Below are 25,013 nucleotides of genomic sequence, written 5' to 3'. Positions count from 1 at the left end.
TCTTCAATGCAAGGCACTAGAAACCATTAGATGCATGTGCTCCAAGATTTTCAGAGAGAACTTAGAAAAAAAGGAAGTGTTGGTGGAACACAACAGTTTTAGATGTGTAAGGAAACAACCTTTCTCCTTTCTGTAGTGTCATGCCTAAAAGGCCAAGGCACTCTATGCAAGTTATTGCTTAAACTTAAATGATGCTCTGTCACTTACAGACTATTCAGTGTTACTGTAATAAGGAACAATTTATTCTGAAGTCATTACTCTGTTTTCTAGAAGCCATACAGCTTTTCCTGCAATATGAACCACCACAGAAGTGACTACTCACTGTTATCTTCTTAACATACACACGGTGAAAACACCAAAAAATTAGTAAGGTTAAAGTACTAACTTTAACTTGTTAATCAATGGATACAGACAGCCTAGAGCACTTCACAAACTATAAAATGGTAATCCTAACGTGGTACCCACTTATGGATAGGCTTGAAGTTAGTCATGACGGCATCCTTCTGCATCTCACAGTTACCCTAAGTCCAGAATATAGTTATGTTTTTTGCAAACTTCAAGGCAAACATTGTAATGCAATGGAAAGGGCTTAACTCTTTTGGAAAAGGAATACTTAACAGATATGACTACATCACTTTTGCTCATGGGGTGAAAACAGCTCTTGTTTTACTGACAGCATGGATATGCCATTATTAAGGGCATGGGAAATGATGTGAGGGAAAGGAAAACCATTCATTTTTAGGATGAATATAACCAATCTGTCTTTCAGCTGCACATCTACAGTCACAGATAACCAGCAAGTAACAAGACTGCTCTTTTCACAAACAAATCAGCGTAGCCTCAATGTCTAGATTTGATGGCAACTTGAAGAGGAGGTTCTAGTTGCCCCAAGAATTTCACTTTGATGCAAAAATCTGTTAAATACAGACACAACTATCAAGTTTAGTAAGCACTGCTAATGGTAACAATAAGAAGAAGATCATTGTGTATTTTAGGATATTCGTGAGATCCAGATTTAACCCTTAGCATTTTCTGTTCTGGGTTTCTTATACAAGTCTCATAAGCTATAGCTGTAAAGCAAGGCTAAAAGCGCTTCCTTTCTGCTTCTTTTCACATGCAGGCAGAATAGAGCATAACACAATCCCAGCTAGTCACTAAACAACATCAAAGCACAATTCATGAATATGAAAAAACACAGTGTAAATAAATGGCTTATGTGCAAAACATTTCTAAACATTGTCTAAATAAGGGCAGAATAAGTATTCCATAGAGCTGTATAGGAGCCTTATAGCATCAGGGACTCATTTTCTGCAAGAAAATTATCTCCTGGGAGAGTTTACTCCAGTTTGACATACTAGGGAGGGTAGAAAAGACTTTTTTTTTTTTTAAAAAAAAAAAAAGAGGTTTACACCAGCATTTTATTTGTGTAAACTTTAATCTCCTTACAGTAGAAACTTATACAGTACAAGCCAAAAGTAGTATAACAATCTTACAGCAAAGCTTACCAGTAAAATGCAAAACTAATTTGTATCAAAAAGAAAAAAAAACAACAAACAAACAACTGTGCACTTTCTCAAACTTAACTTTGTTCAGCACATTGTTTTGATTTATATATAATAAGGCATTAATTCTATAAGAATCATTTACTATATTCCAAAATTGCATGACCTAGGTGTAACACTCTATAGCCTGATACCATTTTTGTTCCTTCCAATATTTACAGATTTATTCTGCCTGCATTGGTATGTAGCATACAAGCACTAAGAACAAACACAAGCTTTGCCAATATTAGTTTCACATTGAAAAAGCTGAATTGCAATTGTATAAAAGCTCAATTGCAATAGCATGATTCTGCATGACTAATTTATAATTATTTTCCTCTGTCAGGATATTTCCTCAATTCCAGTTGTATCTTGGTGTTTCCAAATGAAGAACTAAACCTGCTCTGAAGTCTGCTTAAACTGGAAATGGAACCCACTTCCTACAGCTACCCAAACCTTGCTTTCTTCCCCCCCACCCAGAACACCAGTCTTAACTTGCTTTGGAAGTTAATTCTGCAATACATGGCATAACTGAATTCATTCTAGCTACTATGTACAGAAATGGCTCAGGCAATTAAGTTAGTCCACCTTGTCATTAGTCAACACGAAGTATAATTACTGTAGCTGTAAAGGAGGTATCTAGTGTTCCAGAGTAAGTGTGTTTAATTATGGTGGGAGTCTCCTCAGTTCTATTTACATGACAATTTCAGGCTCAATGTTAAATAGTAAGTCATCATTTCCTCTCCGAACTTCAAGTAGTAGAGGTGATTCGTTCATCACAGCCTCTTGAAGGTCACTGGAAGTCATCAAAGGACGCCCATTGACTTTAACGATGATATCTCCATCTTGGATACCTCCTCTGCAAAGAAAGAAGAAACAGACAATAAAGAAAACATACCAAGTTTTTACCACCTCTTCGGCAGTTGTGATAACTCTTTATGTGTTTTAGTTTCCTTTAAAAGGGGATTTTCACTCTTCTGACTCTTAACAGTCTCTTGCATCTTCTCAATAATTCCTGACATAATATATAGTAGTGTGCTATTCATTTTCCAGCTTTTCTGTATAAAGGTCTCCTCCTCTAAGCTAAAGCCTTGCCGCAGACAACAGTTCAGGCAATGTCTTATGTGAATACTATTCAGGCTAGAGTAGAATTTTAGCACACATTTTTTTTCTTTTTTTTTAAACCCAAAGGTACAACTTTAAGTTTAAATACAAATCAAGACTACTATAAAATATACTTGAATATGAACAGGAGTACTACCTACTAGTACCTATTTGGAGATTTATTTATGAGGAAAATAAAGTGCTTTACACACCTATGAGAAGGTGAATTTGGAACAACTTCATGTACGTAAATTCCACTCCTGACATCAGGAAAATCAGCATTATTGTGTTTCAATTCTTCCACCAAGCTAAAAGAAGAAATATAAAGCATTTCATTTCACTGTAAAAATAGTAGCATTCAGAAATTCTTATTTACTTCCGGATATATTTACTCTTAAATTTTCATGATCAAAAATGAACATAGCACAGAGATAGTAGCACTCTCTGACCTACATGCCAAAAGGACATGGCAACAAAAAAACATTCCTGTCCCAAAGAATTAACACTGGTGACGACTTAGAAATTTGCTAATGTTTTAACTTTTTCATCTTGGAAAATATTCTTAATTTGTTTTTATCTAAAGCATTATTGCTTTTGGCAGCATTTGGCATCATATAGGAGATCAGAACTGTGAGTTTTCCAAGGAAACTACACCTTCCTCCATTTTTCTCCACATACAAAATTGATTGTGCTCGCCTTTATAAAAAGAACAAAAACCAACTGCAAAAGAGAGACTCTAAAAACATCCTCTCATTTTTGAAGAGATCACATCATTTCAGGTCTGCGTACAGTGTGGGCTAAGGCCCACTGTGAGAGAGATTTAAACTTATGATGAATTAATTTGCTGCCCATCATGAAAAGCTGGGGACTCTCAGATGGAAAGCTGCACATGCAGTTTCACTTCACTTTACTTTTTATTGAGGAAGCTAATACAATTAAAAGACTAAAACAAACACAGTGATAAAACCAGTCTTCCTGAAAAAAAGGCCTGGAGATCTTGCACTGCTTCATTGGACACCACAAAAACTGAAATCTTGCATCGTGTTCATAACATAGTTACACAGAGAACCATTCAGAACTCCTCTTTGTTGGTAGTGATCCAGAGATGTTAATACCATTTCACTGATTTATTCCAGCTGAGGATCTGACCATTTAGGGAGGACTGAAAGAGTAACTCAATAAATAAAGAAGGCTTTACTACAACACCAGCTGGAAATTATCTTGTTTAATTTTGTAGTCTACTGCCATTTTGGAAATATGCCTACTGCTGGGAATGAACACAAGCGTTAGAACCCTCATCCATAATTCCAGCATACATCCAGGTAGTAGCAAGACATGAAGCAGTAAGAAAAAGAAAAGAATACAGAACTGGAGGAAGGTGCCCAGATTCACATTTTGTTAATATGGAAGCAGAAAGGTTTGAACTTTAGCAACTACTTTCCTTCCAGTTAGTGGTTAGACATGCAATCTCATATCATATGGGCACTACTGGCACTGATAAAATGCTATCAAACCCTCAGAGTCACCTGAATGCAGCAGCTTGTTTAAACAACACCTAAAACCTGTTGTCACTCCATGACATGTTTGTCAATAACCTAAGGAAGTACTCAGGCCCTTCCTAATTCCCTCCAGATTTCACACATTACTTACAATCATACAGATCACCTCTCTAAGATACTTACGCAGGTGTTATTGTCAGCATTCGGATGCCAATGAAACGCTTTTTGCTATCTGAAAAGAACACAACAGGTGTTTAAGAAATTCAGGCAAACGTGGACAAAATAGCTACTTCGTTGACCCAAATACCTGTCTGTTGAAACAGGAAGTATCATTAAAAAAGTAATCACAAATCATGCACGTTTACACTGAGGTCATTTATTTTGCTTAACCGTGGTGTATGGAATGACAATACTGCTCCCTGCCAATGAGAGTAAGAGAGAAGCTCATTTATTCTATGTAAGACTTTTCCCTCAGGAAGTTGAGGAAAAATTTAATGAGTTATTATCACATGACTTCAGTAAATGGAAGATCTCATAACCAACTGCCATTTCTTCTGAAACTGGCCATGACAATGTAATTGTACAGCGTTCTCATTATAACTGTAGAAACAGGATTAAAAACATGAAAATTTCCAACTTTCAGAGAAAACGATGGTCTTATAAAGAGAAATATGAAAGGCTCACACCAAGTTCTATTCCAAAGAATGAAAAACAAGTTAAAATGAAAAACAAACAAACAAACACAAAGGCCTTACTCAGGACTCTACAGATCGTTAAATGGTAGAGATTCACTCCATCAGGAGGAGCCACATTTCTGTAGTCAGCTTTTAGTAGTCATGATACTACACAGCTGTTCAAGGAACAAATGCAGTTTGATGACTTCCTGGAGAGCTTCAGTAGTTAGTTATATCCGGTATGAAACAATATTTCCCCTTACTTGTTCCAGCATAACTATCCCACAATTTCTTTGAGTTCCAGTATGTTCTCATGTGAAGAAAAATATCATAAAGGAGATGTATAGTTTCCTCTAACTTCTGTTCTTTCCAAGAAAAATAGTCCCAAGTAAAAGAATTAGGCCTAAATCTTAAGAGTGTCCAGTACTCCCATCAGTGTCACCAAAAATGCTGAGTACAAAAAATTGTATTTTCTACACTCTGGAATGTCCTATGTCTGTAACTCATCTCTGCTTTTCCCTGAAAACTTCTGGCTCTCTTGTATTTTCTTGTATTAGTAAAATTACTGTCATCAAAGTCAGCAATTAGAGTGCCAGTAGACCAATTACTCGAAAATGTAGTCTCAAAAGCGTTGGGCATGGCCATGAACACTCATAATTCTTCCCAAATCTACATGGCAAATACCAACACTTAAATAGAAATTTTTGCTTTTATTTTAAAAAGCAAAACATGGTAATTCTGATAAACAAAAATAATTCCCCCTTTCTGTGATGTTAGGCAATTAAATGATGAAGTTGTCTCCCTGAGACTGCAGCCAACCACATAGATAAACACTCTGCAAACAGTTTACTGTCTGTACTGCAGTTCGCTGTTGGTCATCACCTGTGGGATACTGAAGCATAAATACTCCAGGGGCTGAGTTCAGAATGTTTACACGAAAGAAAATGGAAATAAGAAAAGGGACAAGAGAAACTGATCTGGAAGAAACAAAACAACAAGGGAAAAACTGGTCAAGAATAAAGAAACACTATGTTAATAATACTGATCTAAAAGGGAATGATTTCCCCAGTGGCTAATAATATAAGAAAAAAAAATAAGGCACTGGAAAAAGTAATCTGGTAACTACATACTCACTGATAAATAAAGGTCTTATTTCACCTTCATCTTTAGGCAGTTTGATCTTATTATACCTTTGTTTATTCAAAATTACCTTCAGCCCTCTCTCTGCAATGGATTTGACACACTTCAAATAGTGGTTCATACTATATGAGTAACAGTCTACTGTATTAAGTGAAACTATTAGCTGTGAGCTATGGGTTATTCTGACTGCACAATCTCGATTCCTCCCTTCCCCAGACCATGTCATTTTGAACATCAGAAAGCTTCAGGTAAGAAAGAAAGCTTCCTTCCATTTAATTTAACCCATGTCAAATATGTTATACAAAGTTTTCATCAACAGTAAGTAGAGCGATTAAAATCGACCACTTTATTGGAAGTTCCAGCAGACTGAATCAGCATAATCAACCAGTTGTTCTATTTTAACACAAGTGGCCTTATGGAGGTCACTTGGATGTATTTACTTTTTCATATTTTATCAAATTAATAACTTCCATTCTAGAGGATTTGTGTTAAACACTTTCTGGTTTTATTGTTCTGCTCATGTCTAAACTAACTAAAGGAACAAATAACAGAGGTAAGAATAAAACTGAGAAATTATCCATTACCAGCAAAAGGCAGCGGTTAAAAAAAAAAAAAAGATACAAACGGAGACACTTAATTTCATGTGCTGATTTAGGACTTCCTAACTATAAAAGGAGTTTGATGTTATTACTTAAATTCAAAATTAGCTAAGAATTTCAGAACTTCCAAGCAGTAAGTATACAGAATGTAGTAAACTGCTGGTCAAAAATACATTAGAAAATATTATGCATCACTCATACTTAGGAGACACAGAATGTTTAGATAATAACTATCAATGCAAATCATTAATTCAAGTGCCATTCTCTCCTAATGTTTCCCCCTCCCTGTCCTATACTTAGGTAGATCATACTTGCAATTCTTACATGTATGGGACTTCAAGAATGTAAACCTCCTATATAAAATTGGCAGTTATCTGATCAGCTGAGATTTAAAAGACTAAAGGTCAAATTTATTAAATAATATCCTGAGCATTTCCTATGTGCAAGAGTTAATCTGGAAAGAGATTTTAGAATATTATCATCTTCAGGCAATGTGATATTTAGAGCAAAATGGTAATGCCCTTGAACTTACTTCTATGACCTAATTGTACCATAAGGGCGGATCCCACTGAAACTACTGAAATGTAGTTAAAGCAAAACAAAACATGATAAAAGCATCCCAAAAATTTTGCTTACATAAATTCCTTATTTATTGGAATATAGGACAAGAAATAAGGCCTATGCAACAAAAATAAAAACTACTGCTGAAGCCCTAGAAATTGCAAAATTAATTTCAGATATTATGAAAATGTCTGCTAGAAGTTCTCTTCCTCAGTGCATCGAGAGCTCTAAATGACTGCTCTTCTGCCTAAGGTGCTTTGATGAGTTAAAAAAAAAATTGCCTGTGCAAAGAGTATGTCAAGCAGTGAAAGTCACTAATACTAAGAGTAAGTGTGAATCCTTCTTCTTTGATTATACAGTACTGAGAAGGTTGAAAAAACAGGTACTATATGAAAATCACAAGATAAACTTAAATCTTTCACTTTTAAGAGCTGCATAGGTAGCATTAGTTAAAAGGTTCACCACTCTGTAGCAGATGTGCCTGAGGGTGCCTAAGGGAACAATGTGGCTTGTATCAATGGTGGCACATCGACCTTCTAGCCCCAGATAACAAGAACCCTCTGACTGGTTCCACTGGTGCTGAAAGTCCACGGATGGACTGCGTCCACCCGTGTCCACTGGGCCTACTTGCAGGCATGGCCCTAGATAAGCCATTATTCTTCCTTGTCTTGAAATGAGCAGTTTGACTCTCTAGGCCATCATCATCACCATTACATGCTGCCTCTCTCAGAAGCCAACAAGAATGAACAGTTAATACCCTACAGAAATAAATAATTTTAGGACTTGACGGCTGAAACAGAATCATGTCAGCTACCTTGAGATGCATAATTAAGAAATATTTCCATCAGCTTATTTTTCCAAACAAGTGAAGACAACTTAATTTGGGAAACGTAGCAAAGATCACCCATGTCCATAGAAGCCCTTCCTCACAGATTTTTACTGGCAATGTCTACCTTTCAGGGGTGTGAATAATAAAACGTCACTCTGATTTCTGTGAAGTTGCTTTCTGTTTTCACGTCCAAGGCATTCTCTACTGTAAAGTAACACTGAGTTTTTTAATAGTAGGACCCCAGAGCCATGCCTTTTTGCATTTCGTGGACAGATTAAGGTAGTGATTGGCAGATGACAGCATCTCTGTTTCTTGCAGACTTTACCTTTATTTTGTTTGTCAAGCGACTCTGTGAGGAACTGAGTAATGCGGTCCGACGGAATAGCAAAGGAAATTCCAGCTGTAACCTTCAAGGTGTTAATTCCAATCACTTCACCATCCTGTTGGGAAACAATACTCAATTAATATGCTCTTAAGTGACAAGGTTCAGCTCATTTCCTAGCATTTCATTTTAAAAGCTGGCGTAAGTAACTCGAGCACTGTAATCACTCAAGAAATAAACATTACTTCTAAGGGAGGATCTGGGCTCTGATTCACAATCCTTCTCACATTTAACTGAGTTGATCAGAGAGATTACAGTACAGTTTGTTCATCCAAGGTCCATCCAACCGCTCAGCAAGATGTTCCCTCCGCCAAGCAGGTGGTGGAGTCACATCTATCACTACAGCCAGAATTCACAAACTGCAAAACCAGGTCTGGTTTTAAAATCAGTTACATAGATTGCCCAAATCTCACCTTCGCCCTGCATCCCAGGTTTCAGAGTGTGAAAGAATGCAACTTCTACCAGAACATATTTTTCTAATTGCTGTATAAAGTTTCCTGTACCCTATAATGCAACATTTCTCCAAGACATATGACCTAAAACCTAATTTGCATTGTTTCTATTAGCCTTGGGTTATCTGTCCATCATTAGCTTGAATGACTAAAGGTGATACAATCTATGAACCTTTTCAAAGAAAAATTCTCCCACTTATTTCAAGCTAGCTCTTAAAAAAAAAAAAAAAAAAAAAAAAAAAGTCACCTCAACTTACCAGATTAACTAGAGGTCCTCCAGAGTTGCCATACTGTAAAAATGACATAAGGGAACAATAAATTGGTGCTTTACTACAGGAAATGAAAATTGTACTTGAAGCAGTATTTTATTTGTAAGCAAATGAAAGAGAACAAGGCATGTCTTATGCAGCACCAAAGGACACAATTCTGATGGCAGAGATTACAAGTAGGTCCTACCATATTTGTTTACACCTCTTACGATTAGATTTCTTTTTTCAGTAACAGGCTTTAAATTATGAGCAGCAGCTTAACACTCGAAATAGTTCTGCCTTAAAATTAACAAGAATCACTAAGGAGTTAATACGGGTGTTTCAATTCTTGTTAGAACAAGGTTTTAAAGAGTTTTAAAGTTATATTTCACTAAGATGCATTTAACATATGCACAGTTTTGAAACAGTTCTATTAATCACTTTGTTTTGTAACACTGTCAGTCTCTCTTATTCTCCACAGGAAAAGAACACAGTGCTTTGCAAGTTTAATCACAGAGCATTGCTATGAGGTAGGTACTACATAAGGACTGATTTAGTAAACACAGAGATGCATACGCCTCTAGGGAGAGCAAATTGCAGCTCTGAGCAGTCTGAAATTACCTAATACCTAATGGCCTTCAAAAGAAACATCGAACAAGACTACAGGAAGTGGGAGGTTGAGAAATTCCTTGTTCATCTTCATCTTGGCTCAACAAGTTTGTTTTTGAGTGCGGCCAGAGTTTTCAAGTAGATCTACTGAACAGCCAAAAGCAGCAACTTACCACTCAAAATAAACCAAAGCTAAGTGATGCATGATAGCAACATGAGCCATATAAACTGTTAACACTTAGATAGCACTGGGCAAAAATTAGATTCTCTTAAGAATAAAACAGACGTTAAAGTTCTAAAAACATCTTTGAAGTTTGTGTTCAAATAGAGATCAGTTTCTCATACTGTATCTTTCCAGTGATCAGAAGCCACACACTCGATTTTTATGTCTCACACACAATGGAATTGAAATTGACTTTTCAGCCTTCCTCAGCTATCATCTCTCATTCACTTTTCCTCTGTTTGAAGGATCTACTTACAGAAGGAAATTTGGTATAAGCAGTACAGCTCCATTTAGGAACTTATGGCTGTGTTTTCTCCTGCTCCACGTTCCTGCTGTCCTAGCATTTCTCAGAAGGCAGCTGCATGCACATTCCTACAGGAAAGTCTTGGCGGAGCCACAGGAATGCTCTGAGTAGACCAGCACTCAAACTCCTCCCATTCTCAGGAGAAAACTAGTGCATTAGCTAAGTACACAGCATCCCTATGCCAGTGACTATATCCATGTTTTGTGGTTTCATATGGCAAAGGAACTCATGTGTGTTGTCATTTTTCTTACCTCCTTTACCATCAATATTCCACTTGCCCTACTATCATCCAATACACTCTTCTAACCTAACTCTTCTAACCTGCTCACTAGCTTTTAAGGGCAGTGAATGTGTAAGAATATGCAAGAAAACAGTCTGATATTGACAAACGTGCGCAGGCATGAAGTCAAGAATCCCATGTTCTAATTTTTTCTCTGCAACCAATTCAGAGTATGCTCCCAAGTAATACATTTATCTTAAGTTTTACTATCTTCTTTTTACATATTAAAAAAACTAATTCCAATTCAATGTCTTTGGAGCTTCAGCTTCTGTTACAGGAACTTTCTGAAAAAGCAAATTTTTATGCCATATCTTAGCACAAAAATGTCTTTACTCTTGGTTTTTTTTTCTGCTCAAAATTTATCTCAACAGCACTGAGAGGATAAGCATGTGTGAAACACTAAGCATTGTGAGTTTTATGTGAAAACTGGTATTGAGGTCCACCAAACAAATGCTGAATGCATTTTTCTTTTAAAGTCTAACAGATTTAAGGTGTCATTTCATTCATGCCATCTTCTACCTCAGATAAGCATGCAGTACTCTTTTCAGAATTACAGCAAGTTATATACACATCCAAGGATTTCACTGAAGCACTTTCAACCTCTTCTGGCTGCTCTAAAGGATATTGTTTTCATGCATTTCTATACAATGTGCAATGCTAGAGGGATGTTTAACTCTATACAGGATTTCAAATTTTACGTAATTTTAAATCTAGATTCTCACACGAAGTGTGTGACGCACAAAGGGAAAATAAAAACAACAGTCTCCCTATCTCCTTAAAAATACAAGAACAAAAAGTTCTCCTTAAGATCTTACCTAGCTGTCCTGACATAAAATTCAAGCAGATGCTATGACCTTGACTGCTCCATCTGGTTCTAATGGATGGAGATGAAAGAAACTTTTGCTCTATTCTACAGCTTGCTGGACCAGACCAGCTGAACAAGCACAGAGAAAAATGTGTTGATTTACTGCTGGTCTATATAATCATGTCTTACTGCACAAGATTTACAGAATGAGAGGGGTCTTTCACACATAACATCTTTGCAGACAACAAGCTCATAGAGATCCATTTTATTTAACATCCCTTTCACAACATTAATGCCTGAACAAAACTGACAGGCACTGCATAGTCTTCTACAAAAATAAGAGCCTATCACTGATTTCAAACAAAGCAGCTTTTATTTGGTGGATTCATCTCTCTGCTGAATATGAGGGTATTTCAAGGTCCCAGGACTGTGAAGCTCAGCTTCTCGCATACCTAGTACTTACATTGATAATAGCATCTGTCTGAATGTAATCCATATCCGAGTCCCGCAAGCCAAGTTCTTTGCCATCTCGCTGAGCAGTGCTGACAATACCTGTTGTCACAGTGTTCTGTAGGGCAAATGGGCTTCCAATTGCCACTACAAATTCTCCTGGTCTTAGATCAGCAGAGTGCCCCAGTAACAATACAGGTAATTTTTTCTTAAATAAAACAGAAGAAAAAAAAGCAATCATTAGTTTATATTGAAAACTGGGAGGTTGGTGGCCCTGCCTTGCAGGGGGGTTGGAGATTCATGATCCTCGAGGTCCCTTCCAACCCAGGCCATTCTGTGATTCTGTGATAGAAAGATTATAAAAAAATAGTTGGAAGTTAGGAACATACACTTTCCATTATATTAATGCATCTCTCTAGAATATGACCCCAGCATCAAGCCTGATAACATTAGTATACTGAAGATTACTGCCTTAAACTATCTTCAGAAACAAACTGCCATCGGCATTACCTTCCAATTTCATCCAGAAAAATGCTAGCAAGATTCTGAACAAGATTTCCCTATTTTCCAGCAGATTCTTCCCTCCTCCTAGAAATGAGATACAAGCCTGCCAGTTCTCCTACATTATCTGCCAGTAAATGTACTGGACACTGAACTACAATGAGTAAGCAGAATGGCCTGCATCTTCAGGTAAAGGTAGCCAAACCTGGCCACATGTTAGCTGAGCTGCTTTTTCTTTTATAGCAGCTCACAGAATCACTTGAATTAGAAGGAACCCTTAAAGGTCATCTAGTCCAGCTCCCCTGCAATGAATACCTACAGCTAGATCAGGTTGCTCAGAGCCCCGGTCCAGGCTGACCTTGAATGTCTCAAGGGATGGAGCATCCATCACCTCTCTGGGAAACCTGCACCAGGGCTTCACTATTCTTACTGTAAAAACTTCTTGCCTGTATCTCATCTAAACCTCCCCTTTTAATTTGAAACTATTTCCCCTTATCCTATCACAACATGCCCTGCTAAAGTGCCTGCCCTCTTCTTTCTTATATCCATCCCCTGCAGAGAAGAAAAAGTTATCCGATTCTAAGATACGACAGAATTTCCAGGCCTATAGAAACAGTTTGTTCAGTACGTTGTTATCTCCAGATACATTTCCAAGGAATCCTTAAGCATATATTCCAGTCAGTACGTCTGTACTCAGTGAAACTTAGATAAGGTTACCAAATTAATTAATTCAGCCCTTGATACCACTCACCTTAGGGTGGATCTTTATTGTTGCAATGTCAGATTTCTTGTCAATGTCTCTGATGGTTGCTTCATATGTATCTCCATTCTGTAGCTGGACTTTCAACTGTTGTCTCCCTGATATAGCATTGGTACTTGACACCACGTGTGCATTGGTCACAATTAAACCAGAATCAGACATAATAAACCCAGATCCACTGGAAAGTGGGACATTTCGACCAAACAGAGGGTGCCTAAACAAGAAGCAAGTAATTGTAACTCATAAGGGAAACATAACTTAGAGAAGATGACATCAGAGATCATTTACCACCTTTCAGCCAATATCAAAGCATTTGATGACCAGCATAAAAATCTTCACACACACAAAAAAAAAAAAAAAAAAAAATTGATGCATCTCATTCTGAAAACTGCATACTGATTTTAGGCAGATAGGAACTGTTTTATTTTTTTTCTTCTTCTTTATTGGTTTCCTGCAGAACAGTTAAATGACAAAAAATGGAAGGAAAAATGCAATTAATACAGACAGGTACATCCCAGCTCCTGATGTGAGGGATGTGTGCAAGAATTCCTCATTAAGCTCAGCAGATTCATTAATGGTCAGACCTTTCAAAGTGGAGAGGAGCCTCTGAATCTCTGGAAAAATGTTCTGATTCTGTTTACAGGCAGAAGTCAAACAAGTTTTCTTAATCACCTGTCCTTGATGTATGGAAAAAAAAAGAACTTCTGACCTACAGAGTAGTGGAGACCTTTGAGCTACTTCCCAGGGAGCTAAGACTTAGATAGCTTGGGAGTGTACTTATCTCCTTAAATATAAGTCATAAAAGAGATCAAATTCAATGCACTTAATATTACTTTTGAGCATGGAAAAAACAGGAAACTCTGAAGTCACAGTGGTGAAGTACTGGAACGGGTTACCCAGTGATGAGGTTGATGCCCCATCCCTGGAGACTTTCAAGGTGAGGCTGGATAAGGCCGTGGGCAACCTGATCTAGCTGTGGTGCCCCTGTTCATTGCAGGGGAATTGGACTACATGGCCTTCAGAGGTCCATTCCAACTACAAGGATTCTAAGGAAGAGGAACCCATCTGACCCAAGAGCTGTTTCTCCCATGTGAGGAAAAAAAAGGATGACAGAAAATTGTAAAGCTGATAAAATGAACTGATCCTCTAATGGGAAAACGCTGATGAAGAACAAAGTGTGAACCTTGTAGCTAGGCAGAGGAGCCAACGAAGAGGGGACATCTCAGAAAATCATGCAGCACAAGGGCAGACTGGCAGAAAAAAGATGTCTGGAGACTGAAAGGATTGGGAACATAAAAGACAAAAGAAATGAAAAACACTAACAACGGGTAGATTTGCTGGGGAATGACATTTGCTGCAATATAGACAGTTAGAACTTTATAAACTGTTTAGAGTACGACGACTTTTCTCTGTGAACAATTGCTTAATGACCTTAGATTTGTTAGGGGAACAGAAAGTGCTGCAGAAGATGAGAAAAGCTCCACAAATTCTTCCTTCTTTCAAGATGTGATCCTTATTAGGAAATTGTTTGAAAGTTCTGGGCTATTCAGCAGTAGAGAACTGGAGTCAATCCCAGGCAGGAGGCAGTATAACAATTAGCACCCAGCAGGCTGCTGGACAAACATTTACTTGTCAAGAATAAGAAAACAACTTTCATATAGAATGCAAAGATCTTTAAAACATTCATCTGTAACACTCTCTCAAGAGACCGATCATTATGTACACAAAGTCCAGGTTTTTTTTTTTTTTTTTTATAGCCTCTAAGAATTCTCCAAGAAATGCTTAAGCTTATGCAAAAAAATTAGAGTATCCTGGGTAGAAGGACATGAAAGTAATGGAATATCTAAAATATTTGTAGTAATTTGCTCTGACAACTGATAGGTTTGAATATTCAGTGTTAAAACTCTCTACTCAGCTTCAGTTACGCTGTATGTCTGGGACAGCAAATTTAGCACATTTTTTCCCTATCAGAAATCATTTATGGATTTTGATAGATTACAGACAGTCAATAAGTTGCCTCTTCACGTTCACCCTGGCAAAATAAAATCAACTGACAGTAGATCTCATTGAAAGTGGAACAACCAACAAGGTGATATGTTTTTTCAGCTTGCTTTTGGCCTTGTTGTTTAAAATTCTGAAATAATAAAAATAATCGAATATGCAACACATTTTAGTTATTTTAATTAAGAATGAAGACACATCCAAAGATGAGATACATATTTTATATGCACAGCACTCTAAAACCAGTACAACGTATCTACTAAACTGTAACAGAACACACAAATTGGTAATTGTGTGGTAATTGTGTGGTATCATGTGATATCTCAATTTCACAATCTTTAGATATTCCATCTTCAAATAAATGAGTCTGCTGTAATGTTTCAGAGTATTTTGTGAACATTAGAAACTCAAAATCAAAGTCAGTACATTGTTCTGTTTAATTGGAAAGGGAAGAAAGGAAAATATTTGTAGACTTTTGTAAAACAACGCAATTACAACTTAAAGAATTAAAAGAGTTACCTGAGGAAAAGTTCAATGTGCACAACTGCAGGTGCAATCTTTTCCACCACATCTGCTATGAAGTTGAATTTGTATCTTGGACTGCTGGACTGTAGGTGACCTATACTAGCAGAAAGAATTGGATATGTTAGTAAGACTGTACCCTTTTCACCAAGGTAAAGATTATATTTATCATGATGATAAAGATAAGATAAAGATGATTTGAAATCTGTTTCTCCTACCAAGACAGTTTTCAACTAGATATTGGAAAAGGTACTAAAGACATTAAGATTTGTTAAAAACCTTATTTTGTTTGATCCTTAAAAAATTAAACAGCAGTATTACTTGATTATAACTTCTTTGACTTTCTTAGTTCTCTTTGTCCATAGAATTTTTCACGGGACAACGATTAATTAGTATATAAAATGCATAGGAGCATAAGGTAAGTCAAGTTGGAAAGCATCTTGGGAGGACTCTGGTTCAACCTCCTGCTCAAAGCTGGATCAGCTACTGAGGTAGACCAGTTTGCTCAAATGCTCTGTCTAGTTGGAACTTGAAAACCCCCAGGGACAGAGACTCCATGGACTCTGTGGGTACTTGTCCCACTGCTCCACTGACTCTCATGAGATAGAAGTTTTTCTTATACCTAGTCTGAGCCTTTCTTGTAGAAATTCATGTTTCAACTCATACCCATGGTCTCTCATCCTTCCACTACTTGCTGCTGTGAAGAGCCTGGGTTCACTTTCTCAATAACTTCCTCATGAATACCAGAAGGCTGCTCTTAGGTCCTCCTGAAGCTCTCTCTTCTCCAGGCTGAACAAGCCCTGTTCCCTTAGCTGGCTCTCACAGCACATATGCTCCTATCCCCACAGTTATCTTGATGATGAACTCACTACAGTTTATCAAAGTCTTTCTTGTATGGAGAGGTCCAGCACGATGCGGTGTTTAAGATGTGGTCTAACAGATGCTGAGTAATATAGCTGCAGCATTTGGGAACTGCTTTTACAGCCCAAGTTTGGATTTTTTGAAGTAGATACACTAGAAACTTGCTGTAAATGATAACCTTTGCACCTAAAGAGTCTGGCAAGCTCACATTTAAGCTGTAACAAGTAGTAGAACACAGCAATAGTTTACTATATTATAAGTGGTCATCTGATAAAGGTCTGTGCAATACTAGGCCAAACAGCATTATACACAGCAATTAGATGCACAGAATATAATTCTGTGGAATAGAGATCGTAGAGGAAAAAGGCATCATGGCATGACAACATCACAAACAAATAACAGTGTTTGTGGTAGAATGCCATGCTTATTTGCAAATCTGGTGCTACAGCACACTATTTAGCCCAGTAGTTAGAATTCTATTTGGTGAAGAGGGAGAGAGTCTACATTTTAACTTCTACTTTTTAATGTCTAAATGACACCAACTATAAAGAAGCGATGCTTTGTGCCAACATGATCTGCTCCAAGTTCAACTCATGCTGAAGAAGGAGCTCACAGTACGTCTTATACTATTTTGCGTAATTCTCAGTTCAAAGGTTATTTTCACCACTGTATCTAAGGACTTGAAGCGAAGACAGTAGCTTTGCAACTTTTGGAACAGACACAACACCACTATGAACAAAAAAAGAAAAGTATTAAAGAGGTCAGACTAAGACAACTGGGTATTTCTCCACAAGAACCTGTGAGTACTTTTCCCCATTACTGGACATGAAATTTACTTTCAAGGGGAAAGAAACCATGCTTACATTTAGCAAGCTAAATTTATATCATACGGTATAAACAGATGAAACTTGGCAGGACTAGTTTCAGTCTATTCTTTCTATGAACATTCTCATGCACTCTGAAAAATCACTCTAAACAATTTGAATATACTTCTTTCAGTACTTGGTTTAAGAGAGATGATACAAGCAAGAATTAAAAAGTCAGACAAATGTAAGCACAATACATTGTCATTTATTTTGCTTTCTGGGGCACTGAAGACTGATCTTAGCTTCAGCTCACAAGAAGCTTGCCTGATTATGCAGAATATCCTTTGAAGTCTACTAACATGACTTTAACTGATTGCATACACAGCCGTGTTCACTGGTAAGATGCAGCATTATCATCAAGTGTATCTTAACACAAATGACTACACATCTGTGAAAATCAGTTGGACAGACCTTCAGCCACTGCACTAGAATAAAAGTGTGTGGGAAAAGTACTGTGAATGCAGGCTTTCTGTTGGTGTACATCAGTGTGGCTCTGTGTGAGTAAGGGCAACTAAATCTCTTTGCATCTGCTGAGTGCTGAATTGTTCCCACTCATGCCAAATTGTCACAGCACTGAATGTGGCCAAAAGCAGAAGAAGAAGCCTGCCAAAAGCACAGCTTCACACTGTTCCTAACCCATCACGAGGCAAACATTATGAGTGGCAGTGGCTTTCCTGGTATGATTTGGGGTAAGCAGAAAGAAAATCTGAATAAGACAGCAGATGAAAATAAATACTGAAGGAGTGGAGGAAAATAAAATGCAATAAAATAGAGATGAAACTGAAAAACTGAAGCAAAGCTTCTCTTCTTTGCATGTCATTGTTAGAGTATTTGGTCTGAACACAAATCCTGAGCCTTGCTGCTGGAATCAGAAGATAGCAATACCCAGACCAGAAGGTCAATCCAAACTGGCCTTCCCTACTGGAAGGGGAAAATTAAAACAAATCAGGATTAAGAATAATACACATGTAAAGTTTGTAGGATAGGTCTAGCTGAAAATTATTGGGCTGACGAGAGATGAGCTGTCCTTATTAGTAACTGCCGAGGGCTAAATACTGGTGAAAACTGACTTACAATCTTGAGATGCTTGCATAGAAACTGACCTCTCTTCAATCCCATTCTGGAAGCCGGGGGTGACAAGAAGCTGTGTGTCAGACCTTCAGTCTATCCCTTAATTTGCATTACCTGATAGATAACAGCTACTGCTACCGCTCTCACTGAAACATAAAATTAAATGTGCCTTTTTCATTCTCCTCTCCCCTGCCAGACATTCTTGCTGTCTTGCAGTTCCATGCAGCTCTCAGACCTCTGCTGGACTGTGACTGTAAAAGCTCTGAGTTTCTTATTTTTTGACCTATTGACCTACTACTGAGATCTGTTGCATATTTTTTCCAAAGGTTTCTCAATAGCATCCATTATTTTCCATGTTGTTACTGCATGTTCAAAATCATTTCACATTAGCCAAAGCTAATTTATCTTGGCAAAAAGAAATAATGTAAGCCAATTAACTATCTATAAAATAACCAAGACATTAAAAAGTGCTGCAAACCTGAAGCAAAAAACAAATTTATACTGGACAAGTCCTTAGACTTTTGTATACTTCTCATTAAAAGGACTAGATTTGTCCAATCCATACCCTCAAATCAACCAGATTCAGCAAATCTGAACGCTCATTCCAGCACCTCTCACAGAGCACTTGAAATCCACACTTGGGTATAAGTTCATAAGCTGGCATTTAAATCACTCCATCTGTTTTGTTAAATTTGATCTCACCGTTCCAATTCTATGGGCTCCAATGACACTGGATTTATATGGCTAAAGCTAAGTGACAGTCAGGTAGGAGTCACTTATTTTCAGCAGAAGACTTGGATAGCCATTTGGATGTGGTGCTCAGAGATATGATTTAGCGGAGGGTTGTTAGAGTTAGGGTACTATGGTTAGGCTGCGGTTGGACTTGATGATCTTTGAGGTCCTTTCCAACCTGAGTAATTCTATGATTCTATGATTCTTTGATAACAGTGTTACCTACAGGATGCGAGTTCATTTAATAGCTTTATGTTTACTTTCTTGCAGAGACAATAAACTCACTCCAATCACATTAACACTGCTGTAAATCAGGAGCAACAACAAATCTGTGGAGTTGGAAAAGAACTGGGAAAAAAAAAAAACAGCATAAATAAATGGTCATTATCCCTCTATCCCTCTGAAGGCAATAAAATTAGAACCATTTAGAATTTCAGAAGACTGAAAGTTTTTGAGTATCTGCCAACTTACTGCAGAATTCAATCAAATCACATTCAATGCTTTCTTAAAGACAATACTTTGTGTTAAAGTGTCACAATTTTAAATTCCTTAGGAATTTGTGAGCCTGGGAAACTTGTTCTTTTGAGACTGTTCTCCCATTCCTCTTCTAAAACCAACTTCAGAAAGGATCTGTATGTTCAGCAAAATTATTATGTCTAAGGAAAGACTGCAACCTGGCAGATCTGATCTCCAGGGATAAATATTGTCCTTACTGTGCTTTCATGGAAATAAATGAAAGACAAATAAAAGATTATAAAGTCTCTACTTAAAAAACAGAAACATCTGCTGGAAATGTAGGTTCATGGGCAGCTTTTCTGATGAATTCAGCATTAAGATCAAGTTGCATAGATGTGCACTGACCATAAAGCCTTGATGGGTTTAATGCCACTTTATGGTTCAGGCAACTTGTTTATACAATGGATGTCTACCATGAACAGATGAAAACAATTTGAACCAACACCAAAGTTGCTTTCTTGTGCAGTACAGCAGTCACAATGACTAGACAGAAAAACTAGCACATGCTTTCCATCAAAGGTACTTAACCAGCTCACTGAATTCAGAAGCTTGCTATTCCTCCTTCCCAAGTGACTCTCACTTGGAGACAGTATGAGAACATCTCTTTTCATATCTTTCATGAAAACAGTAAAGCATTGTATTCTCAAAATATACCAAACAATGCACAAGGTTCATCCTCACCTGCAGGAACTCAAAACAATCTCAGACATAAGGAAAACAATCAGTAAAGAAATGTAATTGGAGTTTACTTGCAGCCAATACCTTTCAGTGCATTTTCCTAAATACAGCTGGAGGCAGTTGCAAAGCTTTGATGACAGCAATGCTGGTAGGAGACCTCTACCTCTTAATTGGGCAATTTCTCAGAAATGCAAGCAATGACGTGCTCAGTTAGTTACTCCTCTGTATCTTTATAGTTACACACTTGCACATTCCAAATACCCCAGGCAGAACTACATGCATTTACACTCCTTAGGCTAACTGTATTTTCAACTGCTTTTAACTTCTAGGCTCCTGTCAGCCAAATCTTTGCAAGACAAGGGCAAGGCTTTACATCATACCCACTTTGCAACAGCAACTTCAGTTATACAAGGCAGAACCCTGCAAAAGACCAGTATTAAAGCCAATGGGACTTGCTTCCTTTTTTCAAAGGTTTTCTAATCAGTCTTTTGGATTTTGTCTCCTAAAACAAAACAAATCCTTCTACATTTGACCTATCTTCGAAAAATCCATAAGCAAAATAACACTGCAAAGAATTGTTAACTGTACAGATAATGCTGTATTGAGAGCTCACAAACATGTGTAAGAAAGTATCTGAGATAAATCAGCCATAAATCACAGGTGATCTGATGAATACTTTCGGTGAGGACATTTTAATAGATAGATGTGACATTGTCAAATCTCATATTTGTTACGGTGGGAAACAGAGCTCTGTAGGAACAGGTCTTTGATTACAGAGTTTGCCTTTGATAAACATTGATGCCATTACTTACACACTGGTCTATAGAACTTTGTGACAGAGAAAGCGACAAAAGGAAGGAAAAAGTTAGCTGTTTCAGTAAATTACCATACCGTGTGATATCTTGAGTTAAACAGGTATAAAAAAAAATCACCATCATCACAATTATTTGTAACATATAATTTAAATATGTCTAGAAGTTCTGCATACCATTTCTGTTAGTGTCTTTGATAAGTCTATGGGTCTGCTCAGATGCACAAGGGTAACAATATAGGTATTGGCTTTCAGGACACAGGCACTGCAGCCTTCCAGTATTTAAAAGTGGATTATAAAAAGGAGGGGAATCGACTTTTTACAAGGGTAGAGGGTAGTAGGACAAGGGAGAATGGTTTTAAGCTTAAAGAGGGAAGGTTTGGATTGGATATCAGAGGGAAGTTCTTCAGAGAGAGTGGTGAGGTGCTGGAACAGGCTGCCCAGAGCAGCTGTGGATGCTCCATTCCTGGAGATGTTCAACCAGGTTGGATGGGGCCCTGGGCAACCTGGTCTAGTGCCAGATCTGGAGGTTGGTGGCTTTGCTGTGGCAGGGGGATTGGGGCTTGAAGATCCTTGAGGTCCCTTCCGACCCAAGCCATTCTATCAGTCTGTGATAGAAGCAGAAGTTTCTAGAGCTGCTCCTCAGAGCCACTGAAGGTTCTGAAAAGACCTAAGTCACGCTATGTAAGGCTACTATCACCTAAGATTGTCTTAATGTATGCATGGGTAAGTAAAACTGGATTGACTTTGTAACTAGATTAAGCCTCCAAACTCTGAGTCATCTGAGGCCAGATTTCTTTCACCAGTGGGGAAAATAGAGACACTCGACAGTAATTTTAAACTGTTGACTTTCTTCTAAAACCTCTCATTACAGACATTGCATGTTATTGTTAAAAAAAAAAAAAAAAAGTACCATAACTGAGTTCTATTCCTGGCTCAACCACCAGCTCAATATGACCTTGGGCAAGACGCTTAGTTTCTTTGAGCTTCAGTTTGTACAGCTGTAGAATTGAGTAAAAAAAATTAGAACTTCACAGAGAACCAGATGCTTCAACTAAGCTGAGGTTTACCAGAACAAAACATAAAGCCAAAATAAAGTGAACACTAAAACAGTTGCTTGAAAAAGAAAAAAAAAAAAAAAAAAGCATTAGTTCTACCTTGTGTCACAGTTTGCTTTCTTTGAAAAGTGAATATATGAAAAGTCTCCTACTCACAGAAAGGTTGTAAAGGCCATCAATAGTCCTTTTTCACCTCTCCTAGTTAGTTTTAAGAAGTTTGCTATCTATAAATAAGTAGAATGGTTAAGTGCTTTGCCTGCCATGCACTAAAACATGATTTAAAACCCTGCTACACATATGATTTTTCTTTCCAGGAACAGTATTTGAAAGGATGTAGAAGTACAATCTTAAAATAATATACAAGGAAGTGTGTGAAAATAAACTAGAAATGTTAACACTTCTATGAAGTGACCAATTTTAGTAACAATGACAAAAAAAAATTCAATGTAGGTGGTCACTAAGCTTTTTAACGTTACACCATCCAGCCTGAGGTTATCACAGATTATTACAGTAACCTAGGACAAGCAAATGCTGTAGTATGCTATTGATAAACAAAAGACTGTCTGATAACTTGACTGTGTACTTTAAACCGTAAGGAAAACTTGCAGCCATCCATTCCCCTTTCAATTCTGCAAGACTGTGGCTATAGGATATCCTGTCAGAGGAAAACAGACAAAAGATTATGCTTCACATGTTCTATCTGGTGCTTTTTCTGCACAGCTAAAGCTACACAGCCTTAACCAGCACTTCTTGCTAGAGATACTCATCTGGTGAATAAGTTAACATCTGCTAACATCTCCAGGGAAGGTCTCAGAGCACACCTGCAGGACTGTACTCTGTAGGATGTGCGACAACAGCTCTGCAGGGCAGCCCAGGCATGTAATGTCACTGAACAGCATCAATAGTGAGTGCCAACCCTGGGATGGTTCAGTCTGGAGAAGAGGAGGCTCAGGAGAGACCTTACTGCTCTCTGCTACTCCCTGAAAGGAGCTTGTAGTGAGGCGGGGGTCAGTCTCATTTCCCAGGTAACAGCACTAAGACAAGACGTAATGGCTTTAAGTTGCACCACAGGAGGTTCAGGTTGGATGTTAAAAAAAGCTTCTCAGGAAGAGTGAAGTATTGGAACAGGCTGCCCATGGAGGTGGTGGAGTCATCATCCATAGAAGTTTTCAAAAGAAGAGTGGATGTGACACTGAGAGACATGGTCTAGAGACGGCACAGGCTAAGTCAGTGTTTGGGCTAGATGACCTTAGTGGTCTTTCCAACCTTAACAATTTTATGATTCTAAAACAAGTGGGATGTGGGTGGTATCAGGGCAAGCCTGTAGTGCTGCCTGGATGGTGACTGTGAAGGGTGTCAGTGCTGCACTGATCTGACAGCTGCGCCTGTGGTATCCACATATGTGGTATCCACAGCCATGCCATCATGGCACAACCTTCCCAGCCTCTACCAGAGGATCAAGAAGAGGGATCTGTGCTGTTCAGAGAGGACATGATCCCCTCACGTGCCCCTGACCCACACTACAGCGATTACCAGCAACAGGGGGAACTGCCTGGCCCTGGAGGAGCCCCCAGCCCTCCCAACCACCCCAAACCTCACCTCTTTCCACCCCCTTGCTCACGCCCAGGCCCCGCCATGCTCCTACCCGATTCGCAGGCTCCTTTCTGCACCTGAGCCACGGCGGGCAGACCGTGCTGCAGCGCCTTGCGGCTCACAGCCTTCAGCTGGCAGATGTTGTCGTAGGTGCGGCCGTCGCTGCCGCACACCTGGACGCTGAGCTTGCACTGGCAGACCCCCTTGGCGAAGCGCTTGCCCATGGGGTAGCGGCAGTCGAGGCTGTCCCCGCAGGGAGGGTCTTCCTTGCGGCCGCACGAGTCCCCCTCTCCCGCGGCGCAGATGAGGCAGCAGTTGCAGCGGTCGGGGACGTAGCCGCTGGGGCAGCTGGGGCTGGGGCACTTGGAGACATCGCAGCGGGTCGGGCACTTGGCTCGGGCTGCCGGGAGCTCGGCGGAGCCGCGGCTGCGGCTGAGACAGAGGAGGAGCAGCGGGCTGAGCAGCGACAGCCGCATCCTCGGCGGCGGGGAGAGCGGCGGGAAGGGCGCGAGGAAGGAAGGGGAAAAGTGCAGTCGCGGTGCAGTAAGGGACGGGAAAGTCGAGTAGTGCACACACGGGTGGGGAAGTCCTTGCAGAGAGCAGCAGGCGGGAAGGCAGAGGCTGGAATACGAAGCCGCGGGAGGGAGGGCAGCTCGGTCCCCGGGACTAGCGGGCAGCGCTAAGGGGCCCGGCCATGGCCTAGCGGCCGCAGGACACACCGACGACAGACCGGGACGAACAGAGCGGCGGGGATATATGTGGGACGAGCCAGGGGCCGTCGCCACCGCCTCCAGCAGCGGCCGCGGGAGCACCGCCAACGCCAGGCCCCACCCCGGGCGGGGAGGGACCGCTTGTTCCCCTCGGGCGGGGACGCCTGGTGAACTGGCGGCCCAGGGGGAAGGGCCGAGGGGCAGCCCGGCTGCAGCCGTTTGGAGGTGTGCGGGAAGAGGATGCGGAGGGGTAGAAAGCTATTCTGTCTCCGCACGTAGAATCGTTTGAGTTGGAAGAGACTGAAAGATCATATAGTCCCCCGCAGTGAACGGGAACACCTACAGTTTGATCAGGTTGCTCAGAGCCCCATCCAGCTTGGCCTCGAGTGTCTCTGGGGATGGGACATCCACCACCCCTCTGGCCAATCCGTTCCAGTGCCTCGCCACACTCACTGTAAAAAACGTTCCTTATATACTATTTGAATCTCCTCTCTTTTAGTTTGTAACCATTTCCCCTTGTCCTATTGCAACAGATCCTGCTAAAGAGCCTTTCCTTTTCTTCCAGAAGCTTTACAATGACTTAAGGAGAAAGACCTCTGACATAGCTCATCTGAAGACCACACGAACGTGGCA

The 25,013-nt window shown here is 39.4% G+C and overlaps 1 protein-coding gene across 1 annotated transcript; it reads right to left on the bottom strand.

Annotated features, from left to right (window-relative positions):
• Window positions 1-1,416: 1,416 nt before the first annotated feature.
• HTRA3 (HtrA serine peptidase 3) lies at window positions 1,417-24,401 on the bottom strand. The gene is made up of 9 exons (XM_015285845.3): window positions 23,723-24,401; window positions 15,482-15,581; window positions 12,953-13,175; window positions 11,714-11,908; window positions 9,039-9,071; window positions 8,273-8,387; window positions 4,328-4,376; window positions 2,858-2,953; window positions 1,417-2,400 (listed from the first exon to the last, which is right to left on the bottom strand). Exons 1-9 carry the CDS (start codon window positions 24,144-24,146, stop codon window positions 2,235-2,237), a joined length of 1,401 nt encoding a protein of 466 aa, XP_015141331.1. The 5' UTR covers window positions 24,147-24,401; the 3' UTR covers window positions 1,417-2,234.
• Between the last annotated feature and the right edge of the window lie 612 nt (window positions 24,402-25,013).

This window comes from Gallus gallus, chromosome 4, assembly GCF_016699485.2.
Source record: "Gallus gallus isolate bGalGal1 chromosome 4, bGalGal1.mat.broiler.GRCg7b, whole genome shotgun sequence".
Taxonomy (NCBI): domain Eukaryota; kingdom Metazoa; phylum Chordata; class Aves; order Galliformes; family Phasianidae; genus Gallus; species Gallus gallus.
This window is presented reverse-complemented; position numbering and strand designations above follow the sequence as displayed.